Source organism: Sorex fumeus, unplaced genomic scaffold (genome assembly GCF_029834395.1).
Source record: "Sorex fumeus unplaced genomic scaffold, SorFum_2.1 ptg000024l, whole genome shotgun sequence".
Classification (NCBI taxonomy): Eukaryota; Metazoa; Chordata; class Mammalia; order Eulipotyphla; family Soricidae; genus Sorex; species Sorex fumeus.
This window is the reverse complement of record NW_026606081.1, coordinates 15,414,235-15,437,464: the sequence shown is the minus strand read 5'-3', so window position 1 is coordinate 15,437,464 and position 23,230 is coordinate 15,414,235. Positions and strand designations below refer to the sequence as shown.

Sequence of the window (23,230 nt, the reverse complement as noted above, 5' to 3'; positions counted from 1 at the left end):
CATGATTGATTACATTCAGTATCTGACCACCAATCCCACCACCGCTGTACTTCCCACCACAACTAGCCCCTGAAGTGTCTTACAGACAATTCTGCTGTCTTCACCGAAGAGGGTCTCGGAATATGTCACCTAGCACCGTGTGGAAATAGAGGCCTCACTGCGTGCCAAGGGCCAGACTTCAAATGCTCTATAACGAACCTGACAGACAATACTTGGGGTTTCCGTGCTTGCCCAGGGCGGGCAGATACCTGTGCCTCAGAGGGGCACAACAATGTCCATCTGCTTCTTACAGAAGCCCCTGATAACTAATCCAGAACAGGCCCTGATTGTCAGGACATGAATCCCAGGAGCCCTGAGGTCCATCGTGCCTGTGACCTGCCCCCTCCTCAGTATGGTACGAGGCACAGAGCGGGCTCCAGCTGCTCAAATTCCTCCGGAGGCCTGCAGCCAGGCCAGGGGTCCGGGGACACAAGTGTGTGTTCCCCCATCCGCCTCAGCTCACGGTCAGGCAGAACCAGAGCCAAAGCCACTGTCGCATCCCGTAGGACGCCACTGCCATGGAAATAGCTGTGTTCCTTTAGCCGCGAGCTCTTTGCTCCTGACTTTCAAACACACGTGGCTCTTGTTTACCCAGAAACCAGAACCTCTAGAGCCCTCAACGCCCCAGCTCCAAATAGGAACGAAACAAGCCTCTGAAGTCATGTTAAAAAAAAAATAGCCCGTTTTTGACTTTTAATAAGGAAATAATTTAAAAGGACCACTGATAAAAGTCTCCAAACAGGCCAATATTGTTATGAACCACTGAGGCTTCGCAGCAGAGGTGACAAAGTCAAGGAAGCATGACCATGGGCATGTCATAAAGGAAGAAACACTGATCTTATTATTGAAAGTAATTCTCACTCCTACCCTCCATGATGCCCAAAGGGGACGAAAAAGAAACAAAAATGAAAAGCAGGTAAGACAGGGAACAACACTTTCCTCATGCAAGCTACCTCTGGAGGAAGAAACCAAAAACCAAAAAATTCAGTCTTTTTCAGGAACAGGGGAGTGCCATCTGCCTCAGTTTACCTAAGAGACCCTCAGACTGTGAGGGAAGGCTTCCCAGAACCAGAACCCACACAAGTGCCATCAGAACCCAAACACAGAACTCACAGCCCAGAAAGACCCTCGTCCAGAGTCGACAAATACAGCAGAAAGAACAGTGTGACTGTCCTGCAAATGCCCACGAGAGAGCATCGGGGAAAGAATGAAGGCAGAGGCCCACGTCCCTGGGAAGAAGCAGGACGTCCAGGTGCACCCCCCGGCACCACACACCAGGGCTCACAACAAAAACACAGGCAGACGCGAGACGCTTTTTCTCCAAATTTCTCTAGAACCAATGGAGGAAGTCCTTCCACTCAGCTCTTACTCACCCCGATTGAGGGCATCCCTCGCACCCACCCACCCACCAAGAAGAAACTTTCCAGGAACGAGGGTTTTTGAGGCTGGTCTGCCTCCTGCCAGGCTGCACCTCCCCAGCACTCAGAGAAGCAACAGCTGTGGCCTCTCACCAGCCTTGTCCTGGGAACCAGTGGGTGTGGGGTTGGGGCTTGGGGAGAGGGCACGCACTGGGGCTGGCCTGGCCCAAGGCTGCTCTAGCACTGAAATGGGCCCCACAGTCATTCCAGCTCAGGTGTCTCTGGGGACCGGAGCACCCGGGCCTCACACGGATGCCTCCAGTTCAATGCCGCCTTCTTTCTTTCGTCTGGAGCCGAACACCAGGCTCAGTCTATGCACGCAGAGCATGTGTGGGCCTGTTGTGCTCTCGCTGGCCCGACAGTATAGGATGTAAAGAAGCCTGGGTCAGACACAAAAAGACTGCATTCATCTGGGGAACATAAAGTAACAAAATGGGAGACTAACACCCAGGAGTGGCCAAGATTAGTACCAGGAATTTTGCTCCATGGCTTGGGGGCCAGCCACACCTGCTAGGGGAAAAGGCAGCTCAGACAGAGAAGGGAGCACCAAATAAAAGGTGTTGGGAGGATCCTCCCAGTATGGGAGAAGCATGCTGAAAGTAGACTATAGACCAATCATGATTGCCACTCAATGCCTCTCTTGCAAACCACAGGACCCAAAAGGGGGGGGGGGGGGAGAGAGAGAGAGAGAGAGAGAGAGAGAACAAAAGGGAACGCCCTGCCACAGAGGCAGGGTGGAATGGGGGGATGGGGGGTGGGCGGGATGCTGGGACCCGTGGTGGTGGAGGCTGGGCGCTGGTGGAGGGACGGGTACTTGATCATTGTATAACTGAAACCCAAGCACAAAAATTTGTAAGTCTATAACTGTACCTCATGGTACATGTGTGTATCTTTAGTCCTACACGTGTAGACTTACAAAAAACACCTCATGGTGTTTCACTAATTAAAAGAAAAAAAAAGAAGCCTGGGTCACAGAGGGAGCACAGGGTGTACCTTCTCTGGGTGACACCTTCTCTGGGTGATGCCTTCTCTGGGTGACTCCACGGGATCACAGGCACCTGAACATGAGATGGTGGGGGGAGGGAATCGGGAGTGGCCCTGTTACCACCAACTGGGGCCAAAAGGGGGGGGAGGGAAGGAGAGAAGGGGGAGGTAGGGAGGGAGAGAGAGAGAGGGAGAAGAGGAAGGGAGGGAGAGGAGGGAGAGAGGGAGGGAGAAGAGGGGAAGAGGGAGGGAGGGAAAGAGGGAAAGGGAAGGAGGGAGGGAGGGGGACAGAGGGAGGGAGAGGGAGAAAAGGAAGGAAGGGAGAGGAGGGAGAGAGGGAGGGAGGGAGAAGAGGGAGACAGGGAAGGAGGGAGAGAGGGAGGGAAAGAGGGAAAGGGAAGCAGGGAAGGAAGGAAAGAGGGTGGGAGAGCGAGAGAGGGTGGGAGGGAGAGAGGGAGGGAAGGAGAGAGGGAGGGAAAGACAGAAAGGAAGGTGGGAGGGAAGGAGAGAGGGTGGGAGGGAGAGAGGGAAAGGGAGGGAGAGGGAAGGAGGGAGAGGGAGAGGGAGAGGGAAGAGGGAGAGAGAGAGAAAGAGAGAGAGAGAGAGACGGGGTGTCTCCCTCATGAAATGACAGGAGCCCCACTCTGCAGGACGGGCAGTGGCAGCACGCACACAGGCATCTTGCAGCCGTCCCTCCAAGGCTCTCTCGCCTCTAGCGGAGCTGCTCTTTCAACCATCTGGATCTTAACGTGTATTTTTCTACTCAACTACAGAAGATCTACTGCAGGAAGAAGAAGAAAAGTACTAAGAGGATAACTGAGTTATCTCTGAAAGTTTGCAACATCTGAAGGAAAGGGCTTTAATCTTTCGGGTTTAGCTCTAAAACTAAATTTCCTTGAGTCACTATTATAGCTAAAATAAACTTAGCTTCCTAAGTGTAAGCAGATGATTTTTAATCATGATTCCTATCAATGATATCTTGCCTGAATCTTCCTGAAGTTTTTTTCCTCCCCAAGCCTTGTCTTACACTGGTATTTAATCAAATCAAAAGCTACAGAATCATTAATTACATAAAGGTTGGCATTGAGTAACGTCCATTAATCAAACACAAGACAACCTCATGTGTACATAATTAATAACTGTGTTTTCTCACTACATCAAAGACTATCGCCTTTCCACAAAATTTTAATCACCTTCCAACATGCTCCCATCAACTTAATTGTATTTGAACAGAAATATGAAAAAATTAAAAAAAAATGAGGCAGTTTTAAAGCTTCCCAAGTTACAATTTATTAAGATTTGGTAACTCAAAAAAAAATTCCAAGAAAATGAGCTAGTCATGCAACTAATTCATCATTGGAAAATCTTATGAGAACTGATGTAATTATTTAGCTTTGGAATGATTAAAAGAGAAACTCAGAGCAATACTGCGCAGATTGAACAAAACATGAAAGTTATCAAGGGCTTCCCAGCCCGTCAGTCAACTACATACAGATGGGGTCCTGATCCCTGCGTGATTAGATCAGCGGGCCCTGCACACAGACCTCAAGGACGAAACACATCGGCACAAGAAGTGGAGAGGAAAAAACTCCTCTCGGTTTTGTTTTCGTAACTCATCAAAAAGGAAGCGCGCTGGGCTCCAATCTCGCAGGTTCTGAGGGACGCTCTGCTCTCCCTCTCTGTGGAGAAAGCCGCTGCCTGCCTGGTCAGGCCCGCACAGCTCGTCCAGCAGAGACAGAGAGTCTGCATGTGGGGTTGGGGGAGAGGCAATGGGCCAGTCTCTAGGTCTGCCTCTGCCATTTCCAGGGGTCCCAGCGGGGAGCACGACGTGGGCAAGCCTCAGACCCCACAGCGAGCCGCCCTGACGTCAACCACCAGAGGACAGGACTGAATGAGACCTTGTTTTACTTCCCTGAATACTGCATTTACGTTCTGGGTTTCAATCACCTTTTATGGCATTCGAGTTCAAAGTGTGCTCTAATTGTGTGTCTTGGCCTTCAAACTCTTTCATGCTTCTAAAGCATCCCTTCGGTAGGACAGTGCCCACGACGGCAATCAGGACTTGCTGACGTTTACACGATGCTGCAACATGCGTAGGACTCTAAAGATATACACACACTCATGTTCACAAGCATACGCGTATGTGCATATGTACGCCGAGTTCGCCGCCTCAAACCCGGACTTCATACAAGGGGGGAAAGGTTCTAGTCTGTCACAAATTCTTCCCCTGATGTTGTTCAGAAGTCCACAGGAATCTGGGTCACATTTCAGATTTTCAGAAAATAGAATTCTGGAAAATTCCTGTACTGAATCCATAGCTGGGCCCCGGGGAACTGGCTGCCTGTGAGGTCTGTCCGTCCGTCTGCTCTCCTAAGTTCTTCCTGGGCTTCAGCGACCACAATACACTCAGAAAAGCTACTATCACTATCCTCTAAAACCCGTACTTTCCCCAAAACCACTTACGCTGGTGGGCTTGAGGACAATTACCCCTCAGACTCTACAGACTCTACTCTTAATCATGGTCTTTCTTCATACAACGTCAGCGTGCACTGATGACTTGGAAATGACACGCAACTTTATACTCCGTTTTCTGATAGAGAGGAGGGGGTGTTGGGTCGTACCACAGTATACGCAGGAGCTACTCAAAAATGTCCCACAGGGCTCAGGACAGCACATGTGCTGCCCGGGACTCAAACTGGGCTCAGTAGGATGCACAGCAAGAGCTTTAACCCCTGAACTATCTCTCTGTTTGCAAATACTTTTCATTTAGTTATTTTGGGGTTTTGGGGTCCTACCAAGTTGTGCTCGGGGATCGCTCCTGGCAAGGCTCGGGACCATATGGAAACTGAACCAATGCAAACTGAGCACTTTACCCAGATGCTTTGATTTGTAAAGAGTTTCTCTTAGATCCTTGTCCCCAGCATCACGATGACAGAGGACCAGGGGTCACTACAAACTCAGAGCCCATTGGCATTTAAGGAAAGTCAGACCATAGGGGTTTGCCACCCCATTGCCCTCAGAGGGCTCTGCTGGTGTGTGCCACCACTTGCTACTCCTCAATAAAACAGGATGGGAACAGTGCCCACTGCAGACGGCTGCCGAGGGCACCACAATTTAACACATGCAAGGGAGCAGTGCCCGACACGGTGCGATTAAGAGACTTAGCAGTAGTTAAGCTCACTCCAGGGACCCCAGGGCTCCCACAGCCATCACCAACTGCCCTCGGACACTTGGCCCCAAAGTTCCTAAAATCCTCAACTGTAGGGTAACACTGTTCGGTCTTTCCTGCATAGCCTCAGAATAGTTGATAGTTTATTGATAGTTTATTGGACTGAGGAAAAGACAAAAACACCTTAAGGAGGTATTTTGCCTCGGGCAGTCAGGAAGGGCTTTAGAATACCTTTCAGGTGGGCCCTCAGGAAGGGCTTTCTTATATTGATTTGGCTACCTGACTGAGTGGAGGTCAGCCCAGGACTGCAGGGGAGTTGGAGAGACAAGGTAGCTGGAGAGAGAGAGCACAGGGCTGCAAGATGGACCACGGAGAGACTAACAAGGGGAACATGTGCTTGAGAGAACCTAGGCCCTCCATAACATAAATTTCTTCTATGGGATAAACTTCCTTGTAATAAACTGTTACTAAGATCAACCGGCCTGGCCCTCGTCTCTTCCTTCGTCTGTCCAACAGCCGTCCTGATCCAGGCCACACACAGCGGCCCTAGGGCACCGAATGCAGGTGGTGAGATACAGCCATCCAGAGCCTGAGAGCACACAACCTCCTGCGTGCTTAGCTTTTTACACTCTACTTTCATCTTTATCTCACTAACTCGTGGCAGGCTGGGGAATTCATTCCCTGGGCCTTCCTCTGAAATGGGTGTCACAAACCTTGAGGCACCCGTACAAAGAAGCCCTCCGCAGAGGCCTGGGGGCACAGCACAGAGCAGGATGCCCTGGGGTTTGACTGAGAAAGTCCCACTTACTGTTCGGAGTCGTAGTAGTCCATGCGCTTCTTTTTCTTGTTGTAAGCTGCTACTCGGAAGGGAACGATCTCCAGGGTGATGAGGCCAGGGGCCATCGTCAGCACTTTGGCGCCGTGAGAGGGCTCATAGAGATCCTTCCCGGTATCCGGATGAGGCATACCAGCCGGATCCCGTCCAACAATGTAGAAATTGGCTCCTGCGACCATCCGTGCTCGGCAGTGCCACTGGACCTAGAAGGGAAGCTGGCATGTTAGTGGGCCATGCTCACGTGAGCCGTCCTGGCCAGCACTGACCAGCGGATAAGGACGGCCAGTACCCAGTAGCAGGAAACATCCACAAGATGTAGAAAACCTAGGAAGCCAGGGGGGAAATTGGTAACCCCTCCCACCACTGCAGAAAAAAAAAACAAAACAGTCGGAACTAGTAGACATGGATGCATGGGTATTTATGGTTTTTACTTCAAAAAAACAATGTGAATGCACAAATGATTTGATGCAATAATCAGGGGCCATTTATGTACAGTTCAAAATCTCATAATGAGAAGTGAAGCTAATGACTGGTCCTTCGAGGTAAACAGATGGACAGGCTTCCACGGGGGCTTCCACGGAAAGGGTGGAGCCTATTTCCTTTAGTCCTGCCGAGTATTACCAGCAAACAGAACTGCACAGACTTAAATCAATGACTCTCTACATGACACAGTGAAATGTCGCCCACAGTCCAATAATGAACACTTCCATCAACCTAATGGGAGTGTAACGCGACAGACCCCTTTTCCTGGCAAACTTCAAGCACACAAGGAGTATTTGGGGGTTACAGCTGGGGGGCAAGAGAGGCTGAGAATGCCACAGCTGTGCTGGGGACTGGCCACAAGCAAGGTATGTGCCCTGATCTCTTACTACCCCTCTCTGGCCCCAAAGGATTCCTTTCCTTTCCTTGAGTCTGAGGCCATGAGCAGCTGCTGTGTGATGCGTCTGCCCTGACATACTCCTGTGTATGTTCCGAGTTCTAGAGTCGTTTCTGCTCCAGACCCGCTTGTGAGCACGTCATACCCTCTGTGAACTTCGCAGAGCTAGATGGGCATTTGGCTCCGTGTTCTTTCCGGTGTTATTCTTCAATGGGTCAAACAAAACTAGTGGGTGAAAATAATTTAAACCATGTGACTACTTCAACCAGCTGGCACAGAAAATCAGATGCCAAGCACCAACAACCGGAATGGCTGGTGAGAGTGAAACAAGGTGCTGGTTAATACTGAACACTGGTGCATCTAAGGCAATGTTAAGGCCCCGGCTTTCACAGTGAAGACATCGTTTGAAAACAATCAGTCTCATGATAATGCCACGGTTACTGGGATGCATGCACCTGGTCTTCAATAGCGGACGGCCACCAGCATTGCACTGGCTTACTCTGGGGAACAGACCCATATTATCTGACTCTGTGACAGAGGACACGAGGGCATCTTCGTCCCCTGGAAGGAGGTGTGGTCCAAAAACAAAACAAGGACTGTTCAGTCATTGCTCCGAGTTCGCATTGCTCTTGGGGAATCATTTACACACCCTCTAGTTCCTCTTCCGCTCTCCTTCGCTACTCCTCTGTTTTTGAGGTTCCTCTCATCACCAAGTTCCAGCACACTGACCCCTTAATGTGCCCGAATAGCTTTCTTTGCATCCACCCTCTCTGATGCTCACTAGGCCTCTCTGGGATTATAGGTATCAATGAAGGTCTTCACCAATTTCAGAAAATTTTCAACCATCATTTTAATACTTCTTTTGCTATCTTCACTCTTCATATTTTCCCATTCCTCTTCCCTTGAATAACTCCAATTGTATGTACACTAAATGACTTGAACATAATCCATAAGTTACTGAGGTTTGGCTCATTTTTCACCTCTACTTTCCTTCAAATAAATTCTATTGATCTTTTATTCAATTCACTGATCTTTTCTGCCAGCTCTAATCAGCTTTTAATTTTATCCAGTACATGTTTTCATTTCACATGTCTATTTTTTTCAATCCTTGGGTTTCCACTTAACTCTTTAGTTTCCAATTTTTGAGATTCCCCATCCAAAAGAACCATATTGGGGCAGAGAGACAGTACAGTGTTTGGGGCGTATGCCCTGCACATGGCTGCCCCAGGTTCAATCCCTGGAACTCCATATAGTCCCTGGAGCACCAACCAGGAGTGATCCCTGAGCACAGACCCAGGAGTGAGGCCTGACCATATGTGGCTGTGGCCCAACACAAAAAGCAGAACTGTATTTTCATTCAGGGAGCTTTAACTCACACAGGCATCATCTCATAACAGCCAAGGACAATCTTTTAATTTGTGGAGGGGGGTCACACCCAGAAGTGCTGGAGTGATAGCACAGCGGGTAGGGCATCTGCCTTACACACGGCCGACCCAGCTATCCAGGTTCAATTCCTCCACCCCTCTTGGAGAGCCCAGCAAGCTACTGAGAGTATCTCACCCACACGGCAAAGCCTGGCAAGCAACCCGTGACGTATTCGATATGCCAAACTCAGCAATAAGTGTCACAATGGAGATGTTACTGGGCCCACTCGAGCAAATCAATGAACAACGGGAGGACAAGGACAGTAACAGTGACCTGGCAGTGCTCAGGGGTTACTCCTGGCTCTGCACTCAGGAATTAACCCCTGGAGGTGCTCATCATATGGGATGCCAGGGATGGAACCTGGTCAGTCAAGTGCAATGCCAATGCCCTCCCCACTGTATTATTGCTCTGGCCCCTCTATGGACAATCTTCATTTTGGATTCTAGCTCATACTTTCCCTCCTCTTCAGCCTCCTCTCTGTGACCCAGCCAGGCCACCTAAGGGAGCTCCACCTGTGTGTGTCCGAGCCGGAGTCCTCCTGTTTATTCTGGGTCACCCGGCTGCCAGCAGAGAACCGGGCTGAGCATGGGGTGCCCAATGTGTTTCCCATCTCCCAGGGGTCACAGCCTCTTTGCCAAAGCCTCTAAACCAGTGTTTCACATACTCAATCAACTATTTTCAACATGAGCATTGCACAGGGTAGACCAATAAGATTCCAGGAACAAAGGGAAGAGCCCAGAGACAGAAGGGTAGCCCGTGACAGAAGGGTTGTCACAAGGGCCTTTCCCTGCATCAGTCTGACCCCAGAAAGGGCATCAGAGCAGAAAAGAAAGCGCCAGTTCCTGCTAAACTTAGTGGGGAAGTGGCATGGATTACCTAATTGTGGAAAAACCTGACACAAACAGCATCTGACCTTGATGCTGCTTCGGTCTGAAACCACCAAGTAGGGTGAGCTGGAACCTACACGGAAATCAGGAGGGGAAAGTGACATCTCCGCCTATGGAAGCATCCCGAAGCACACAGCAAGTCTGATCGAATCAATTCTCTCTCAACTAGTGAGTCCAGCTCTCAAGACACACAGAAGCCAAACCATGAGGATTCCAGAAATTCCTTTCAAAATAAATTGGTAGATTCTAAATTTAGTGTGGTACAGTCCCACAACTGTGTATTGAAAATTTTAAAGACAGGGGAACAAGGAAAGAGAGGGAAAAGAAAAAGGAAAGGAAAAAGGAAAGGAAAGGAAAGGAAAGGAAAGGAAAGGAAAGGAAAGGAAAGGAAAGGAAAGGAAAGGAAAGGGGGGAGGGGAGGGGAGGGGAGGGGAGGGGAGAGGGAGGGAAGGGGTGGGGAGGGGAGGGGAGGGGAGGGAAGGGAAGGGAAGGGAAGGGAAGGGTTGGGTTAGTTATTAGTGTTAATAGGACATTGCTTAAGATGTACAATGCATTAGTTGGTACATGCATACCCTGCAAAATGATTATCACAGTATGTTCAGTTAAGACACTCATCTGAGTTCCAAAAACCACTTATTTTTGCTAATCTTGTAGCAATAGCTGGTCAAAACTCACACAAAATTACTTTAACTTTTATCAATACCATCTTGTGTGAAAAATCATTATCTACAAAAATATTAATGAATGTCCTTCACGTCTCAGGTCCTTCAGAAGAATACAACCCCCAAAGATTCTGGATGAGATTGTGAACCAATGCCAGGCGACAAACACAACTAGGGGCTGGGAATGTGAAATCAGCTACGAATCAGCTACGGAGGATCCCTCATGGATGAAGCCATGAAAAAGAAAGAAAGAAAGAAAGAAAGAAAGAAAGAAAGAAAGAAAGAAAGAAAGAGGCAAAGAGGGAGGGAGGAAAGGAAAGGAAAGAGGAATAAAGACAAAATTTTCAAGACTGCAAAGAAAGTCAAAGTTACAGGTGAGACCTGCACGGGAGATGGTTGACCAGGCAGCGGGAGGGCTTTGCCTCACATCCGGCTGACTCGGGTTTGGTCCGTGGCACCCCACACAGTGCCCCAAGCCCACCAACAGTGATCCCTGAGCGCAGAGCCAGGGGTAAGCCCTGAGCACTGTTGGCTGTGACCTAAAATCAAAAAGAAAAAAAGACTCTGGAGTCAGTGCTCTCTGAATCCTGAAGATTCAACTTGGTCTTAAGCTGAGAGGTTTCTCGGTGCGCTCTCTCCTCTCTCTCCCCTCTCAATCCTTTCTCCTCTCCCCTGCCTTCCCCTCTCCTCTCCCCCTCCTCCTCTCTCTCCTCACCTCTCTTCTCTCCTCTCAACTCTCCTCACCTTTCCTCTCTCCTCTCCTTCTCTCCCGTCTTCTCCGCTCCTCTCTCTGATCTCTCCTCTCTACTCATCCCTCCCCCTCCTCTTTTCTGTCCTCACCTCTCACTTCTCTCCTCTCCTCTAACCTCTTTTCTCTCTTCTCTCCTCTGAACTTTCCTCTCTCCTCTCCTCTCTCTCCTCCTCCAGCTTCTCTCTCCTCACCTCTCCTCTCCCCTCTTTTCCTCTCTCCTCTCTCACCTCTCTTCTCCTCTCCCCTCCCCTCTTTGCCCTCTCTTCTCCTCTCATTCCTCTCCTCTCTCTCCTCTCCCAATAAAATTATTTTACTTCAAAACATTAAAAAAATACAATCGCATATACAGACCCTATACAAAGGGCCAGGAGTTTCCAGTTTAGGTCTCTAAGGTGTATCTATAGGGGAACCTGGTTTACATCCTATTTATTTGCTCCAGATACTGCTGGAAAGCAGGAACTAATGACCAAAATGCGGCATCCGCTCACTGGCCGATTCCTAAGAGTCACTCAGAAGTGCAGTGACCTTTCATGGCAACACAGAGTCCCTCCTCTGACCACGTGTCTTCTCCAAAATCAAACAGGTCTAAAGCTCAGACCCGGGAGTGCTGATGACAGGGACCACCCGCCCCCCCCCCCCCCAAGGGACATCTGACTAGGGTCTTTATGCCCACCTGGAGGAGGCAGGGTAAGAACACAGTGAGGCAGAAAGGGAAAAGAGAACTTCCCTCGTCAGGACAGAGCTCAGCGACATGGACACAGGGAATGAGTGACCTGCCTTCCGTGAGCCCACCCACGGCCCCCACTTTCCCAAAATGGAACAGAAGCATCAAACCATGAAGCCTTTATAGCCTGGGAAACCAGGGCCATCCTGTTGGTACCCAAACAGGCCCCACAGCTGCTCTCTGCTCTGAAAAGCATTTGTCTGGGGAAACGAATCTGGTCCTAATGCCTTCTAAATGACCCACAGAAAATGATTAAAGGAAGACTCATTGTTTTGGTTTTATTATTATTAGTTGGCACATAAGCATCACTGGCAGCCGTTTTCCTGATGTCACTGGAAAAGCTACAACCACGAGTGTTTTTTTAATTACAAAAAAAAATTCTTCACTTCAGGCCGTGAATAAGCCAAGTCAGCCAAGCACACAAGCAAGCCACTGGGGCAAAAGAAACGGGTGGACGTCCCGAGCTGCACCTGCGACGGTTCTCATCCTGCCCACTCAGGTGATACCGCCACGGAGGCCGGCTAGCCCCAACCAGTTCTGTGAGCCGGACAGACGGGGCAGCAGGGAGGGCACTGGCTAGGTTCGATCCCTGACACTCGGCATAGTCTCTTGCCCCACCAAGAGCTATCCCTGAGTGCAGAGTCAGGAGAAAGCCCTGAGCACAGCTGGGCTGCCCCGCCCCCCCCAACAAACAAAAATAAAACAAATGGGAAAAAGGCAAAAACTAGCAGCCCAACCCTGACCACCTCTACCCACGTCTCTGCCTTTGCTCCTGAAAGGCCCAGGAGGTCAACACTGATTTCTGCTCACACAACCATACTCGCTATTTCAGGCTAAGAATCTGACGCTTAGCTCCCAAGTGACACTCAGTGATGCAACTGCTTCTTAAGAACCTTCTGGAAATCTGGCAACTCTGAGATATGCAGGGCACCCAATCCTTTTGTCCTCAGGAAGACAGTTGATGCTATGCTTTCATAGCATGGGAGTTAATGGACTCCAAAGAATATTTATTCTTGGGCATCCATCATATTTACCTGACTTAAACCTCAGTTGCCTTTACTTCCTAACACTCCGAAGGAGGGTCCCAACAAAGGGTCTGGGGGAACCCAGAGCAAGCTATAAGCTACCCTGACATCGAAGAGGGATCGGCTAAGCACCATAAGAAGTTAAGAGCATGGTCATGTAACAAACTTTGTCATGACCCCGAAGAAATAACTGAACAAGGACCCTGCTGGGGTTAGGAAAGACTAACCAGGCCTGAGGGTTGTAGTCTGGAATATATAGCGAGATGTCCCCAGGAAGAGTCAACCTTTAAGCTTAATATAGCTCTTACTGTGTTCATACAAAATGACTAGAAATATTGTTAAGAATTTACAATAACCGTTTAAATGGATTACTAGCTGAGGAAAGGAGAATGGTGAGTTATAACAGTTCTCAAAAACTGACTTTTTTGATCTAAGTTTTGATAATTCCTCTTCCCTTTGTGTTGGAACAGACAATATGGAATAGATTTGTTTGCACCTACATGGGGCAGGCAGGGGTGACAGGTGGGAAACTGAGGACTTTGGTGGAGGGAAGGTCACACTGGTGGTAGGATTGAAGTTGATGCCTGAAACAACTATATTATGAAAAACTTGGCCACTCATAATGTTATAATATAGAAAGAGAAAGAGAGGAAGGAAGGAAGGAAGGAAGGAAGGAAGGAAGGAAGGAAGGAAGGAAGGCAGGCAGGCAAAAAAAAGAAGGGAAGAGGGGCTGGAGCCATAGCACAGAAGGTAGGGCATTTGCCTTGCATGCTGAAGCTGCCAACCCGGGTTCGATTCCCAGCATCCCATACGGTTCCCTGAGCAATGTCAAGAGTAATTCCTGAGTGCAGAGCCAGGAGGAACCCCTGTGCATCGCCGGGTGTGACCCAAAGAGAAAAACAAACAAACAAAAGAAGAGAAGGAAAGGGAGACAAGGGGAAGGGAGGGAAACACAGCTGATATGGAAGACAAAGGCCTTTCTAAAGAGAACAAAGCAGCGTGAGGCTGTGTGGAGTTCTCTCCACAAAGGACTTTCCATTTTACTACAGTCCGCTGTTTTTAATTATTTCTCTCTCCACTTCATGCCACCCTCTTTTTTGGGGAGTAGCACGGGTGGGACCATGTCCCATAAGCCTGTGCTCTGCCTCTGTCTCTGTCTCCCCTCTCTCCTCCTCCTCCTCCCTCCCCCCTTCCCCCATTTCCTCTCTCCCTCCTCCTCTCTCATCTTCTGGCTTTGGGGCCATACCCAGTGGTGTTCAGGGGCTACTTCTGGCTCTGACCTTGGCAGTCATTCCTGGTGGTGCTCAAAGGCCCATGTGGTCCAGGGAGTTGGGGGGGAGGGGTCAGCCACATGAAGGCAGCACCTTAGCCCCGGGACTGTCTCTCGTCCCCTCTCTGCCCCCTAGGCTCCCTCGGCAACACACAAACCTTTGAAGAAGTGATTTTTAATTTAGTTCCTTAGTAACATTTCCTCTCTCCTCCCCCTTTAGGTGAGCAAGAGTAAAAGTTACCAAGGGAATAAAATCTGTCCCGAATGAGGGGTCCCACGGTAACCCCTTTCCTGAGCCTGAATTCACCTGCGTTGTTCCAACACGGGCCGAGTTCACTCTAATTCTGCAGAGTATCAGACAAAAAGAGGCTGACCTGAAGAGGAGGAGGAGGGTGACAGGATGACACAGGGCAGGGAAACCCGGGGGACTCAGGAACACAGACCCTTCATCTACAAACAGCTTGGTTCCTCCCCGGTGGTCTCAGGAACTCCAAGGACAGCCCTGCCCTTTCTCCCGAGACATTTGCACCAAGAAGGGAGAACCAAAGGGAGGCCCGACTCAGGCCGCATCTGACAGAAGCACCAGAGACTTTGGGACCTTCGAGTATTCTCTGGTTCTCATCTCTGTGTGTGCTTCTTCGAGACACAAATGGAGAGTGAGCAGCCCTGCCGTTAGCCCCAATAAAGATGTTCTGGCTCAAGCCCAGCGGAGAGTCAAATGCTTGGACTTCTTCTGAAACTTTTTTTTCCCTCAAAAGAGGCATCATATGGCTGGAGGAATCATTCGGGACGGGAGATGTGTGCTGAAAGTAGATAAAGGACCAAACGTGATAGCCTCTCAGTACCTATATTGCAAATCATAATGCCCAAAAGTAGAAAGAGGCCATGGGGGAGATTGTCTGCCATGGAGACAGGGGGAGGGGTGGGATGGGGGTGAGGGGTGGGATACTAGGGACATTGGTGGTAGAGAACGTGCACTGGTGGGGGGACGGGTATTAGATCACTGTACGAGTGAAATTCAAACATGAAAGCTGTATAACTGTGTCTCACAGTGATTCAATTAAAAAAAAAAAGAGGCATTGTTGCTAAATTATTTAGATCCATTGGAAAAGGGTCTGTCTCCCAGAGAAATCCAAGTCAATTCTAAGAGAGATGAAAAGGAGCACAGTAAGAGTGCACATTCCATCCTTTATCTTCAAAACTAAACAAGAAGCTGCCTTGGAATTTCCCACACACCGAGTTTCTGGCCCCTCACTGATTGATTCACTCATTCTACAAAATAGTTTTTAAAGCCGATCTGCCTCAAAGCAAAAAGCCTAATGAAGTCCTTTTCTTTTTACAGAGTTATAAAGTTGACCACTAAGCTGAACTCCAGAGCAGCGACACAGGGAAGGCCTCCTGGCTGTGCATTTCCTCCCACCGAAATGCCCACGGCCGCGGCAAACTCCAGGAGGAGCAGAAACGCAGACTCCGCTGTACCTTGGGAAGAGGCCAGAGGAACGTGCCAAGGGTGAGCTATGCTGGAGACAAGCGGCCCTTCACAGGGGCGTCTCCTACTCAGTCATGCCCTGACCGCTCTGCAGGGACCACGCGTCCCTCCCTTCCCAGGACGAAGCAGCACAGGCGGAGCAGCAGAACTGATGGAGCAGAAGGACTCAGGCCAAACCCAGCTGGTGAGGGAAGACGTGACCCCACCCCGGTAAGGGCACGGCTCCAACAGAGTCCCCGCACACCAAGATGCTGGGCAGCGTGTATTACGCCAAGCGGGGCCCCAGCCCTCATGGTCCTGCAGGCGCAAGAGAAGCTTTGTTCCACTGCACCAGCATCCAAGGAAGAACATCGGGGGCAGGAGAATTTGTTCCAGGCTCGTTCCAGAGATGAACTTCCTGGGGCGACTTCAGCTGGTTCTGGAGCCCCCGGGCTCTGCTCTCTCCTCCCCACAGCCTCATCTCCCCTCCCCACATCAGGGTCCTCTCTCCCACCGCATACCCAAGAAATCCTTTTCTGGGGCTGAAGTGACAGCACAGCGGGGAGGGCGTTTGCCTTGCACGCGGTCGACCCGGGTTTGATTCCCAGCATCCCATATGGTCCCCTGAGCACTGCCAGGAGTAATTCCTGAGTGCAGAGCCAGGAGTAACCCCTGAGCATAGCCAGGTGTGACCCAAAAAGCAAAAAAATTAAAAAATAAAATATAAAAGAAATCCTTTTTTCCTGTTCTGCCTGATGAAGCCTGGCTTTGGTCCACCAGCCTGAAAGAAGCCTAGAGGAATGTGTGGAGGGGGAGCGGGGGCGCGGGAGGCCAATTTCCCTGCTATCCCCATCACGAAACTGTTTCTGTACCCCCCCCAACCCACGTGTGCTCCCCTGGGGGCCTACCTCGGTGGGCCCGGCATACATCATGGGGGACGGGAAGATGGCCACCACAGTTGAGTCGGGGTCCAGGACGCCCTCATCCAGCACGGCCGCATGCTGCTTCATGCGCCACAGCAAGGGGACGTCGTCGTCCTTGGTCCAGCCCCCAAGCGGGTGCAGCAGCAGCACGGGGCGCCGGTAGCCGCGCTCCAGGAGCTGCTTCTGCGTGTCCTGCATGAGCAGCGCGTGCCCATTGTGCACCGGGTTGCGGAGCTGAAAGGCGAACACGGCATCTGGAACAAGAAGGACATGGTCAGGCTCACGGGAGCGGCCGCCCGGATGAGGGAACCCCCCGGGCTAAGGGCGCCTCTTTGGCCAAGAGCGAGTCCAAGCTGACGCCTGACTCCCGGGAGATGCTACCTTCACCCGCTTTACCTGGCAGAGCCCACCTGCCTGGGGTAACTGATAAGACAGCTGGAGTCCTGACAACCACTTCCTGCAAACTGGAGAGTCACAGTCAGAGCTCTAGGTCCTAAGCTTACTGACGATGGAGATTCCTGGCTGCGCTTTAACCGCCCAATGGGCCAGACCTCCAGAGGACCTCAGACTCTGCTTTACTAAACGGAGAGAATGGCAGAAAACTCTGTAGCTTGAAAAAATGTGCCCTTCTCTCCGGCAAGGGAGTGTAACATGATGCGCACCATAACCATGCCTCGGGACCCCGCACCAGGCTATTTCACTCGAGGCGCCCCAGAGGGGGGTGGGTGAGACCCCTACATTTCCCAAGGGACCCAGTCCCGGAAGTTGAAAACTCCCAGAACTCATCCGCCACCATGCCCAGGGCTTCTCTCCACATGCACGGGCCGAGCTTCACCCACGACTGAACCTATTACTTGATCCCACAGTCACAAATGTGGCCACACAACACTTCATACCACACAACCTACCTATACTCCAAGAGTACTGCACCACATTTGATAGAGTTCAAAGTAAAAGGCAACCAATCTTAGAGGGAAATATATTTTTCTTTAACAGATATATCAAGATCACGACCATCCTGTTATTCGTCGATTGCCTCAAGCAGGACCCAGTAACGTCTCCTTCGTCCTAGCCCTAAGATTTTTTTTTTAAAAGTGCCATATTTAAGGCTCTTTTTAAGAGTTAGGAGAATGAGACCCATTACTGATACTGGTATTTGGCATATTTGGTACGCCACGGGGAGTTTGCCAGACTCTGCCATGTGGGCAGGTTCCATTCAGTAGCCTGCCAGTTTGTCCAAAGTAGGAATAAGATAATAAGATGGGAGCTGGGTTTTATAGTCTCTGGGTCTTGGCCATTGATGGGATTACACGGCGCGAGGGGGCCAGTTGGTGGGTGTGACCCCTGCCTACTGGAATTTGGAGGATCTGAGTGGAGGATGCTCAGCCCCGATTCGAGCAGGCTTGGAGATCTCAGCCCCGGGGCCCGCATGCCTTTGTTCCTCAGCCGGTACCTTCATGCATGTGGAGAGTGGTCTCAGCATGGTGGTGGCTGGTTCTGGAGGTCTTCGGCTGCTGGAGCCCTTGGTCGGGGTGGGGAGGGAAACTCAACCCGCTCCCACCAAGGGGTCCCGGCGAGGACAGCCAGGCGCAGGGGCAGGAGACTCATATATATATATATATATATATATATATATATATATATATTGCTACCCGTGACGTATTCGATATCCCAAACACAGTAACAAGTCTCACAATGTCAGTGGGCCCGCTCGAGCAAACTGATGAACAACAGGAGGGCAGTGACAATGATATATAAAAGCACACAAGGCTCAATTTCTAACAACATGTTAGTGATCTCTTATAGAAAGGTTTAATGTCCCCTGGGTGAAAGACAATAATCCTCATCCCCTTTCCTGTAAGGATACTTTTTCGTAGCATTTTCAGTGGTTTTTCATAACAAACAATACAAAATAAATTACTTTGGTTCTGCTTTGGGGCAGGGATTGAGGATGGAAACACCCAATATATGGCGGTAGGAAGGTGTAATGCTGGTGGGATTGGTGTTTGAATATTAAATGTAATCAAATATTGTGAACTACTTTGTAAAGTAAAAGAAATTATTAAAAAATAATTAAATTTAAAAATATTCCTCATGTGCCAGAGTGATACTACAATGGGTAAGGAACGTGCCTTGCATGAAGCTGACCCAGGTTTAGTCCCCAGCATCCCCTATGGTACCCTGAGCATCATAAAGAGCGGGTCCAATCTGATTCTGTAAAATCACCATTTACCAAGATTAGTTATATGATAGGGTGTACAAAAGGAAACATTCCAAACAAATGGTCTCGAATCCATCCACTTCACAGACTCAGCTGTTTCCTCTACCCAGGCTTTCTCTCCAGAAAGCACCAGACAAGCTCCAGTCTGAAGGTCGACCCGATACAGAGAAGCTGAATGATTTAGAGTTCACAGCGGCCATATGTAAAAGACAGTACTGCCCAAGTTTCTCCCAGGTAGAATTATTTCAGAGTCTCCTGCTCCTGCTGTCCTCATGGGGGTCCCCTGGAGGGGGGCAGGTTGAGATTCCCTCCCTGCCCTGAGCAGGGCCCCAGCAGCTGAAGACCTCCAGAACCAGCCACAGCCATGCTTAAGAATACTTTCCACACACTCAGACGAGCCTCACGCACGAAGGAACCAGCAGAGGAACCCAGGTGTGCGGAACCCGGGGCTGACATCTCCAAGGCTGCTCAGATCGGGGCTGGGCCTCCTCCACCCAGATCCCCCATCTTCCAGTAGGTAGGCATTACACCCACCAACTGCCCCCGGTGCCATGTAATCCCATCAACAGCCAAAACCAGAGACTGTATCAACAGCCAAGACCGCATTCGTGGCCGTGCAACCTCTTATTGTCTAGTTCTTGCTCTCAGAGAACCTCACAGGCTACTGAGAGTAGGCAGAGTCTGGCAAGCTCCCCGTGGCATATTCGATATAACAAAACCCAGTAACAATGATGGGTCTCATTCCCCTGACTCTGAAAGAGCCACCAATGTGGCACTTGTTAAAATCTCAGGGCTAGAACGAATGGAGACCTTACTGGTGCCTGCTAGAGGAAATCAATGAACAACAGGATGACAGTGATACAGCGAGAATTATTTCTACTTGGAATCCAATGAGCATTTGCCGGGATTACCAGGTCCCTCTGTGATGCCATCTTTTCTCGATCCCTTGAAACTTGCTGTCCGTCACAAATGGCTCTAACTGTCCACAGGTCCAGGCTGCATTTCATCTCCACTTAGGTAAGGCAAGCAATGGAATGGGAGTATGTGGTCAGTGGAAGGCCCCATCCCCCAGGTATCGGCCCAGCTGCATCAGAACTGCAACAGAACCCAATGTGCATCCCTACTCATGTCCCCTCTCCCTGTTCTCCACCAAGGACGGAAAACGAACAATGGGCCACTACAAACGTGAGGCGACGCCTTCCGAAACCCACTGCCACTGAGACTCTGCACCCTCAGCCTCCTTGGCTCGGGCAGTGGCTACCACCTCCCGGGGTCGCACCCCAGTCGAGGCAGGAACAGCTGCCTGTGCACTGGTGAGTTCTGACAACTTCACTCTGGGCTACTCTGCGTGGCCCCATCATTTCCATTCGATGGGCGTGAGCCTGGGAGAGGTGGGCACCACTGAGGCCTGGTCTGTGACATGAGGCAGCTGACACCGGGACTGAATAGCTAAGCGAGAGACCGGAGCGATAGTAGGTAGGACGTTTGCCTTGCATGTGACTGACCCGGATCCGAGCCCCAGCATCCCATATGGTCCCTTAAGCACCATCAGGAGTAATTCCTGAGTGCAGAGCCAGGAGTAACCCCTGTGCATCACCTGGTGTGATGCAAAAAGCAAAAAAAAAAAACAAAAAAAAGAGCTAAGTTAAGTGAGCCGGGTTGGCCTTGGAGGGGGTGGGCTTCTGAGAACAGGCTCAGGCTGCCGGGGTCTGCTCAGAGATCCAGAGACGCACCCACAGGCCCACCACTGCTCCCCAATAAATGCTGCAGACAGGAACTGGCCGTTGCGAGGTCTGGCCACAGACTGCAGCTCACGCACCTTCAAAAGATGAAAGAACATGGCCAGGAGCACTGCAGCTGGCAAACGTGGCAGCAGAGAGCAGGACGGCCTGAGTGACACGGGCTCCCGAGTGTCAGAGCATGCGTGAGAACCCGGCACAGGGGGAGGCCAGAGGGAAGACTGAATGCCGCATTCAGAGGGTCCGAGCAAGCTCCTGGAAACCAGCCTGGACATGGGGACAGGAGGGACAAAAGGTCACACAGCAGAGCAGCTGCCGCACTTCTCCACAAAAGAGAACCAGCACCTGGCATCTCACGCCGCTGAGTGGGGGACCCCTGGGAGACAGGCCACTCAGTGAGGTCCCGCCCAGGAAACGCTGCAGAGCTGAGGGCAGGGGACTCCCCCACGCTGCCTGGGGCAGCTCTCGCTGGCTCTGTTTTCGATGTCTCTCACCTTTTTTCCCCGGGCAAACGCTATTTGACCAACACAGGAAAGCCCACATGACCTGAGCATTCAGCATGGCTGCTTGGATCAAATCACTGGACATCACCCAGTCCTCCCCGAGCCCCAGGGTCAACAGGGGTCCCAGGAAATTCTTTTTTCTTTTTAATGTAGGAGTACTGCTATTTATTCAGCCACTGATTAGCTGATTGAATTGGACATGAATTCCACCTTACTTTTTTTTTCATAGTTTTATTTTTCTTATATTTATTGAATCACTGTGGGAAAAGTTACTAAGCTTTCAGGTTTAAGTCTCGGTCATACAATGATCAAATATCTTTCCCTTCACCAGTACTCATTTTTCACCACCAAGAACCCCAATATACCCCCCTCCCACCCCTCCCAATGCCTGTGAGGCAGATGATTTCCACTGAACTCTTCTCTACATTGATTACATTCATTATTTCAACAAAAGATGCACCATTATTGTTTTGAATTTCTCCCCAACAATCAGAATTGCCGAAAAGGCATTGTGAAATTGTGAAATACTTTGTTTTCTATAGCTGGTTATGAGAATCATATAATAATTTTGGATTTCTGTAAAGAGCCAGATAATTACAAAATTGGTTTCTATGCATCTGGTGTTATGGCTGTGCCAGAGAGCGACTCGTGGGGGGCAACTCGTGACCTCAGTAGGGCGTGAAGGACGAGCCGGTACTGCCTCCCTTCCCATGAGACTGCAGTTGCCCGTCACTGCCGGCTCATACCTGGCTTTCCTATGAGGTGAGGGCCACCTTGCTGCCGGGGGAGGTGGGGGGGGGTGAGAGGGAAGGCGGAAGGGAGCAACACCCTTTCCCTCCCGGGGTGCAATGGTGCCATAGTTTAACACATGGTCCATTCACTTTTCTACCACAAGCTGCCGGGCTCTGGACCAAGTCCTTTTGCCTCTGGAACCATGGCCATGCCGGAGAGCCGCTTGTGGGGGGCAACTCATGACCTCGGTAGGGCGTGAAGGATGAGCCAGTACCACCCCCCTTCCCATGAGACTGCAGTTGCCCCATCACCACCGGCTCATATCTGGCTTTCCTATAAGCTCTGAGGTGGCGGCCACCTTGCTGCTGGGGGATGGGGGGGGGGGGGGGAGGCAGAAGGGAGCAACACCCTTTCCCTCCTGGGGAGGCATGGTGCCGCAGTTTAACACATGGTCCATTCACTTTTCTGCCACAAGCTTCCGGACTCTGGATTAAGTTCTTTTGCCTCTGGAGCCATGGCCATGTATGTGGTCCAGATGCATTTCTGCCAAAAGCTGCTGGGTTTCGAGATTTGTTTCTGAGTCTCTGGGATCATGGCCATTAAATCAGCTTGATCAAGAGCCAGAGAGGCCGTCTGTAGGCAGCGACTCGGGGTCTCGCTGGGTCCCAGAAAATTCTTTCTCTCTGCCCTCACCTGGATTCTGTCACGCTGCACACACAGATGGTGGCTGTCCCAGCCCGCCCAGTCCCCAGGCACAGAGGCCCAGGCTAAAAACGTGCCCGTGAATATTAATATCTGCGTCCACGGGCCTGCCACCACCTGTATCTTCAAGGTGAGATTGCCACCCCCCACTCTTCCTGGAAGGGAGTGGGAAGAAGGCAGGACACAGATGCCTCCTGTCCATGGTGCCCAACCCTGTCTAGCCCGGGCACTGTGCCACGGGCTTCACACAGGAGCAGGGGCTGTGGTGAGAAAGTTCCGGAAAGGTGCAGAAGATGAATGGGAACAGAATTAGCTTTGCTGCTGGGGAACAGATTAGTCCTGTCCCCTGGACAGCGTAGGACACAATCTCAGGGGACAGTCTTCATCTACCGGGGTCACAGGGGCTTGGCCTTGCTCCACTGGCCACCAAGAGTCTGTGCAAAGCTGTGTGTCCTCTGGTGGGACTAGTCTGTGTCGGGTATGTGTGAGTGTGTGTGTGTGTGTGTGTGTGTGTGTGTGTGTGTGTGTGTGTCAGAGAGACCGAGAGAAAGAGACAAAGACAGAGACAGAGAGACAGAGAGAGGGAGGGAGAGAAAGAGAGAGAGAGAGTGTGTGTACCAGGGTATAAGTCTGATTGTGTGCATGGCTGACTGTACGCATGCCTGAGTGAGTACATGGATGAAATACTACGTGCATGCAGGAGTATATGTGCATGCCTGAATGTGTACATGTCTGCATATGTATGCTTGAGTGTGCGTGTATGTGACGCATGCCTGAGTGTTATGTGCATGCCTGAGTGTGTGTGTACATGCCTGACTGTGCATGTGTGCACATTCCTGAGTGTGTGTGCATGCCTGAATACATACGTATATATGT

General features: G+C 50.6%; 1 protein-coding gene across 1 annotated transcript in view; it reads right to left on the bottom strand.

The window, feature by feature from the left end:
* Window positions 1-23,230, bottom strand: part of PAPSS1 (3'-phosphoadenosine 5'-phosphosulfate synthase 1) — a 70,913-nt gene that overhangs the window by 4,757 nt on the left and 42,926 nt on the right. Inside the window, exons 10-11 of the mRNA XM_056113980.1 lie at window positions 16,443-16,711; window positions 6,419-6,648 (exon numbers count right to left, since the gene is read on the bottom strand). Coding sequence (XP_055969955.1) covers window positions 6,419-6,648; window positions 16,443-16,711 — 499 coding nt within the window. The remainder of the gene's footprint in view (window positions 1-6,418; window positions 6,649-16,442; window positions 16,712-23,230) is intronic.